This window comes from Dipodomys ordii, unplaced genomic scaffold (assembly GCF_000151885.1).
Source record: "Dipodomys ordii isolate 6190 unplaced genomic scaffold, Dord_2.0 Scaffold35, whole genome shotgun sequence".
Lineage (NCBI taxonomy): Eukaryota > Metazoa > Chordata > Mammalia > Rodentia > Heteromyidae > Dipodomys > Dipodomys ordii.
The window spans coordinates 9,174,247-9,181,760 of record NW_012267251.1 but is presented as its reverse complement, the minus strand read 5'-3'; the positions used below and the strand labels follow the sequence as shown (position 1 = coordinate 9,181,760).

The window sequence follows — 7,514 nt, the reverse complement described above, 5'->3', positions numbered from 1 at the left end:
ACAGCGCCACTTCTGGTTTTCTGGTGGTTTATTGGAGATAGGAGTCTCACGGTCTCTCCTGCCTGGGCTGGCTTTGAACCGCAATCCTCAGATCTCAGCCTCCTGAGTAGCTAGGATTACAGGCGTGAGCCACCAGCACCCGGCTGGTTCTCTTTTAGAAGACTGGACACTTGAGTCCTCACTATCTTTCCTTACCAGAGTCTGTGGAAGGAGCCAGTGCCAGACCCACAGAAGTGGGTTCCTCCTCCTAGGGCCTGTTGTGGCAATCCTAAGGCCGCCTCCACCCCAAACTCCTTATCGAGAGTCGGGGTGGGCTCTTAATCTATGGCTGTCAGAACCTTGTCTGTTCTCTCTGGGGAAGCACATTATCATCCCCAAGCAGCTGACCCAGCACAGGTCTCCAGGCTGGCCTTGTTTACTGCGTGAGGGAGCTAGAAGCGTACTGGACCATCCTCAACTGATGTCTAACCCTGAGGCCAGGAAAGTCACCACCTGCTGCTGCTCAGGCAGAGCCCCTGTTCCCCCAGCTGGCCCTAGTGACACTGGTCAGATCTAAACCCAGTGACACTTACTTGATCACAGAGCAGTCTCGTGTAACAGGAGTACAAGAGCCAAGAGTAACCTCAAGATAAATCTGCCCCTCTGCGGTTTCCCTGGCCTGAAGTCAACCTTCCCTGAATGTCAGGCTTCCACTAAACAACAATGTGTCCTTTGAGACTGGAGCTTTTTAGGAAGCAATAGAAGTGGCAGGTATGGTGGTCCATGCCTGTACGCTCAGCACACAGAAGCCGGAGGTAGGAGGAGGGTGTGTTTAAGACCAGCATGGACTACATAGCAAGATCCTGTCCAAAATAAAACTAAACAACAAAAAAGACAGACGCAGCTGGGAGCCAGTGGCTCATCCTGTAATCCTAGCTACTCAGGAGGCTGAGATCTGAGGACTGTGGTTCAAAGATAGCTGGAGCAGAAAAGTGCTCATGAGACTCTTAACTACAATTAACCACTCAAAAATTAGAAGTGGAGTTGTGGCTCAAGGTGGTAGAGTGCTAGCTGTGAACAAAAGAGCTCAGGGACAGTACCCAGGCTCTGAGTTGCCCCATGACCAACAACAAAAGACAGATGCCAACTTTCAACAGCATACCCAAGAGAATAGCATTCTGTGATGGGCAAAAGAATGCGTGGGTCCAAAGTCTCTTTGCAACCAAAAAAGTAGGTCCTCTCTGCCTCTGAATGCAGGAGGAAGCATGTCCACTTTTAAAATTAGGTCCTTTAAGTACATGCCTAGAACATGTATCTCCAAAACTACAGGAAATGGAGCTCTTTATAAATTATACCCTGTGATACATGTTGGTACCCAAATACCCAATTCTACTTATGCTAAGATGCCCTGTCTTGCCCCCCTTCCCAGCCCTCCTCCCCAGTTCAAACACCCAGACCCCTGCTCTGACACAGCACACCAGCTACCCATCCTGCATTTAAATCATCTTGAATTAAATGAATAAGTATAGCTGCCTCCCTCTCTAGCCTCTATATTTTGGCCAAGAAATAACTAATCTAGGTCAAGTCAAAAGAAAATGTGCCTATGACCTCAGTAGGAACAGAGTCTGTATGGAAAAACTCAAGGAAAGCCAGGCATGGTGGCTTAACCCTGTAATCCTAGCCACTTAGGAGCCAAAGATCAGAGGTTCATAGTTAGAGGCTAGCCTAAACATGTAAATTCACGAGACTCCATCATAACCAAAGTCTACGTGAATGGTTGAACGTCTGACTGGTGCATGCACTAGACTTGAACTGGTGTCCAAATGGCAGCTGGGCACCAGCCGAAGACCTCCAGGCTGCAGCAGGATGTGCCTACACACCACTGCATTCTCCTGAGTGGCTAGCATGTGGCAAATGCAAGTTGTGCTTTTGGAATTTCTGCTATTTTTCCCCCTGCATAATTTCAAGCCATAGTTAAAAACCAGTAGAACCCAGAGATACACAGGGCGGATGCACATGCTTGCTGAAAGAATAAATGAGCAAAACTCAGTACCAGACTAAGGAACACCCACATGGGGGGGGGGCTGCAGGGGGTGCAGCAACTGTTACCATTTTGTATCCCTCAGGAATAGTAAGAAATAATGGCAAGGAAGGAAATACAATGGCCCCCACCGCCTACCCAGATTTCCTTCAATTCCATGACATCTACAGGTTGTCTGTGTGCAAGTGTAGTGAAACAACAAAACACAAAAGGGTGGATCTGAGAGGAAGATGCCAATCAGCAGCCTGGGAATTTTACCTTCTCTACACCAGAAGACGTCATCTGCTACTGTTTTTATTAAAGTAACAAAAGAAAAAGTACATTTGTCATTAAAGCTGTACATCTTTTTCCCATATAAAAACACTATCATACAATTAGTAACCTTTTGTCTTTTCTGTCAGAATAGCTTACAAATGTACTACTATTATTTTAGTTAACAGGAGACAGGTCTGCTCAACAGTCCAGCTCTGGGGGAAGGGGTTGTTGGTTTTAAAGTGAACATCAATAAGAAGAGAATCAAGAAAAGGTTAAGCGTGAGACCATGAGGCTGCTTCAAAAAAGACAGGAACCTGTCTGCAGACAGTTGTGACAACACAGTTTGCACATTTCACAGCTTTGTTTCAACCCACAGGCCGGAGAACAGCTTTTGGATCTGCGGGCCCAGAGTTAGAGTTAACATTAAAGCAATAAAGGTTCTACAAGCAGGGTCTACAATGGCAGAGGATTGCCGGAGAGTGGAAGGGTGGGAAGGAAGAGGGGGAGTTTGGTAAATAGCACCTTTGAGACAACATTGATTAGAAAAGGGAGCTGGTGGTGGGGTAGAGGAGTGGCGTGGGGAATCTTCACTGAGGGGCAGGCAGCAGAAAGGGGGAAGCCAGGGTGACTAGATGCTCTAGCTGTCCTTTTAAAGGTGATTTTGGTTTGGGGAACTTGAGGCTTTCTTCGAGGACCCCTCATCAAGGTCACTGAGAACTCAAAGGGCAAGGATTCCTTCCCACCACAACAGTAAATATTGCACAAGTCTATAGACAAATGTGGGTTTTACTGAGGGAGACAGCCACCTCTCCCGCAGGTGCTCTGAGCACCAGCGAGAGAACGCAATGCCCAAGGTTTGGCTTTTTAGTGTCAGCCCTGCAAGAACACCAGGCAGACCTGCAGAGCACGAGGCTCTCTTCCTGCAGCCCAGGAAGGCCTGCGACTCTCCCAGGCCGGCCAGAATCCTCCATGAGAGCAAAGTGTAGGTTCCCCAAACTCACTGGGTGATGTGGAGGTGCTGGGAGCCAGTTCCCCAGAGCCTCCTGGAACCCCGGGGGGACATATTGCACAGTGGTTGAGAACTCTTGGCCTGAAAAGCAGGGTAGCTTGGTGACTCAAGCAGATGAGAGACAAGAGGTGAGGAGGGCTAGGGGAGTGTTGTGCTCTTGCAATCAAGGCAGTAACGAAGGACCCGGAGTCCCAGGTAGCCTGTGAGCCACCTCTCAAAGGAGTAACATAGCAGCATCAGGACTCTCGTGTGGTTCCCCCAAAAAAGGGTTTGGCCAAAAAAAAATCCTCAATGGATACTCTTTGGGTCCCAAAAATTCCATTGCAAATCACCCCCAAAATTATTCACCATACATACACACAAAGCAGCACATCACAAAGCAAAAGATTTTGTGTAGAGTTGCCCCTCTATCCTAAAGATCTCCCAACACTGCCTTTCACACGATTTTCCCACTCAAAAAGCTTTAGATTCCTGGCTGGGAAGCAACCTCTACAGTCACCTGAGGGTAGAATGAGACATGAGACATGATTTCAAGACAAGCTGCTCAGAACAGAAAGGAATAGGGGACAACGGTCCTATCACTCTGCCCAGGATCTACACCATCAGAAAAAGAAAAGAGATTGGGCAACATAGTATTATAGTAAGTCCAGGCTTTGAATAGCTTGAAGGCCCTGAGTAAGAGAGGATCCAGGCATTGCAGATGTCCTGGTTGGGAGAGAGAATGAACTCTTCTCCCCACCCACCTATCTGTCCCCCCCCATCCCAAGGCTGAGCCTGACCTCTCAATCACAGTTGCTAACCTTGCTTGCTTCCTCTCCCAACCTCCTAGGGTGCTAGCTAAGCTTCACCCCTCAACTCTGCTAGGCCAACTCCCAACTACTCTCTAGGCAGTTACTGGCTCACAGACCCAAGCACATAATATTCTCTCCAAAGGCACCTGGGGGAGGCCACTTCCATGCAGCTCCCATTAAGGATTTTTCTTCTCTTAAAAAAAAAAAAAACTTTTGGTTTTTTTTCCCCTCTTTTCTTAAAAAAAATAATATATATCTATATAAATAGCTCTTCATTTAAAAATACAGTTCCCCAGGTTGAGGTATGGTGGCCTGTTGTCACGGCAGCATGAGTACAGTAGAGTGCCAGGGTGGGTTGGGGGCGGCCATCTAGCTGGAGACCGCCATCACGTAGTTCTTCGAGGGGCTTCTCCTGCCCAGCATCATTTGGTTCTTGCAGGTGAGAAGCCCGTAGGAGGCGGCCACCGGGGCCTCTTCGTAGAGGACACAGATGGAGCCATCCTCCCCGATGCGATAAGACACCTCATAGGGGTCCACCCACAGGGTCAGCTCGCTGGGCAGCAGCTGGTGCAGCTGGGGCTGGCTGAGTCCGATCTGGCTGGCCACCTTGCTGATGATGGGGTCCATCTTGTGGTTGATGCGGATACAGCGGTAGCCTGAGCCCTTGGCCGGCTTTTCTGGAAACCAGTGGTGTTTGTAGTGCTCTGTGGAAGTGGGACAAGGGAGAGATGCCTGGTTAGAAGGAACGTTTCAGATACTACCACCAGAGAAGAGGGAGGAGGGTGGAAGAGGGGTAAAGGAGGTTGAGGATTATAGAAAAGGAGGAGAAAGTTCTACTTGCAGTCCTCCTGAAACAATCTGCCACTTAGCACAAGATTTTAAGGAAGCTTAAAAAAGAAAAAGAAACAAAAAAAGACCCCTCCACCCTTCCCCAGACTGGCCGGTGTGTCCTGGTACTCGCCAGGGGCCAAGTGTATTGCTTTTGGCACATTCCCAGATTATGGAAGGAAGGGTGTGCCTGGGGCCGGCATGTCCAGGCAGGGCCTCTGGAGATTTCAAAAGGCCAGACGGCTGCCAGCATTGTTAGGTTCCCAATGAGACACAGGCCTCATGCCCAATACCCAGTGGGCTCCCTACCTCCTTTCAGAGTCAAGAGCCTTAGCAGGGGTGAGAGTTGAAAAATGGATTTAGATGACCAGCGTTGTTTCCCCCAAGGCGCAGCTCTTTCAGAGATGGCTATCTCTGCCCGAGATGGCAGCCAAGCAGCCAGAAACAGCTGGGAGGCAGGACGGTCCCCAGCCTCCCCGATTCACGCCTGGCCTCCCCAACACACAGCCCCCAGCACGGGCCGTGGCGTCGCGGGCTCTTCCTACCACAATAGGGGGCAGATGACTAAAAGGGGCCGAGGAGAATACATACAAAAGGGGCTTGGATTCCAACTTGGACCGAGGGCACCGCCGGCGGACGGGCAGGGCTCGGGGCAGGGCTCGGCGCAGGCCCGCACGGCGCAGGACCCGCAGCCAGGGCTCCCAATTTGGGCAGGAAGCGGAAAAAAATGCTCCCTAAAGACCCCCCCCCCTTCCCCATCCGAGGGGCTTCGGCCCCCACAGCACCCCTCAAGGATCTATCGGGGGAGAGGAGCCCTCGCTTTCATCCGCGGGGACCCCCTCTTCCGGGGTCCAAGACCGGACACTGGAAGATGAGGGTCTGGGCCCCGGGAACACCACGGACAAAGTACAGGGCTGGTGGATCGGAGCTGGCGAGGGGGTGGAGGGAAGATGGGGAATGGCAGACGGCCCGGACACTGGAGGGGGAAACTGAGTCTCAGCTCTTCCAGGGGGTGTCTCGGGCAGGAAGGGTGCCGCGCCCCGGTGGCGCCGGGGCCCCGGACGTGCGCTCACCGGTTAGTGCCTCCTGGAGCGCCCCGCTGAACACCGCGAGCCTCTGCTCGCTCACGCAGCCGCGGGTGCGCAGGAGGCTGGAGAGGAAGCCCACGGCGGCGGCGATCTCCGGGAGCATGTCGGTTCTTTTCCCGTGGCTCATGATGTCGCGGCTGCGGGAGCGGAGAGGGGGAGTCTCCCGTGGACCGAGGGTAAAGTTCGAGGACGCGTCCGCCCGGCCCTGCTGGCTTCTGCCCGCACTTTCCCCGGGACGCGCCTTTCATACCGCTCCGGGAGGCGGGGCGCAGACGGCGCGCCCATTGGCTGCCGTCAGCGGCTTGGGGGCGTGTCCTCCGCCGTCCCGCCCCGCCCCCTGCACCGCTCGCCCCGTTCCCTCCCCCCTCCCCGCGCCGCCCCCGCCTCCCGGCGCTGAGGTCATCGCCTGCTGACGTCAGTGCTGGGAACCGGCGCCGGGCTCCCCGGCCCGGCCTGGCCCGGCCCGCAGGCCCGGTGGGCGGGGAAAGCCGGGAGCCCGGGGTGGCGGAGGAAGTTGTAGGCTGACCTCCCACCCCAGGCTGGGGCCCCCGGCCACCTCCTCCGGGGAGCCTTCGCTGATGCCCACACGCGCCTCCCGTCCTCTTCGGTCACCACCGCATTTCCCAGCCGCCCACGGACCGAGCTCCGACCCGGACCCCTGGTCACCATTTCGCCCATTTGCATGTTCCTTTCCCCCGTCCTGATGGGCTGCTCTCGGTTCTTCAGCAGGGAGAACCGCGTTCTAGTTACTTCCATCACCCCCCCCCAGCCCCTCCTCCCCAGCAGCTCCTAAGATCGTCCCGCTGTCTCTGTGCGGGTCTGGGCGGCAGGTGGCCGGGCTCCTGCCCCTCGGGTCACCCCGCAGCTCCCGCTTTCCTTTACATGGCGAATATGTGCAGTGCGCTGCCCGCTCGTTGCCCATTCACTCCCTCCTCCTCCTCTCCCGCCTCCCTCTCCTTGGATAAAGCCTTTGTAAACACAGGCTTCCCAGGGCCTCCGTGGACAGCTGCTGAGTGGAGCCGACTTGTAACCTACCTTCCCCCGCCCAGCCCAGGGCCGGGCGTACTCGGAGCCCCTGTTGGTTAAATGTGTCCAACGCAGCGGCCTCTGGAAATTCCTGTTTTCCGTGAGTTCTGGGTCCTTGGGCACCTGTGGAAGCAGTTTTTGGTCCTTCCCCCCACCCCACCCCCGCAAAGCCTTCTCACCCCCTTCCTGCCTTTTCCCTGCCTAGGTCACCCCTGGGTCTCCCAAAATGAAGGATGCTGTGCCACAGCTTCTAAGATCATTCTGGGCCCCAGCTTCCAGCAAGCAGAAAGGGAAAGAGGGTGGCAGCAGCCATCAGCCTTAACCACCCCTACCCGGACTCCTGAAGGCACAGTCTTCTGGGCTTCCACCCTGAAAACGTACACTGACCATACACTTGTAAACGGATCATACAGGACATTAACTGTCACAAGAAGAGCTTGCATCTTACTTGGAAACAGGTTATGATATTCATAGATCCCTTGTTCTCAGGACAACCT

General features: G+C 53.8%; 1 protein-coding gene across 1 annotated transcript; it reads right to left on the bottom strand.

Annotated features, from left to right (window-relative positions):
* Positions 1–4,023: 4,023 nt before the first annotated feature.
* On the bottom strand, positions 4,024–6,202 carry Btg2 (BTG family, member 2). The gene is made up of 2 exons (XM_013017490.1): positions 5,977–6,202; positions 4,024–4,779 (listed from the first exon to the last, which is right to left on the bottom strand). Exons 1-2 carry the CDS (start codon positions 6,116–6,118, stop codon positions 4,445–4,447), a joined length of 477 nt encoding a protein of 158 aa, XP_012872944.1. The 5' UTR covers positions 6,119–6,202; the 3' UTR covers positions 4,024–4,444.
* Between the last annotated feature and the right edge of the window lie 1,312 nt (positions 6,203–7,514).

Coding starts and splice junctions, on each gene's coding strand:
- Btg2 (XM_013017490.1), bottom strand. CDS start 6,118: ATGAGCCACGGGAAAAGAACCGACATGCTCCCGGAGATCGCCGCCGCC. Junction 4,780..5,976: donor GCTCCAGGAGGCACTAACCG/GTGAGCGCACGT, acceptor CCACTTCCACAG/AGCACTACAAACACCACTGG.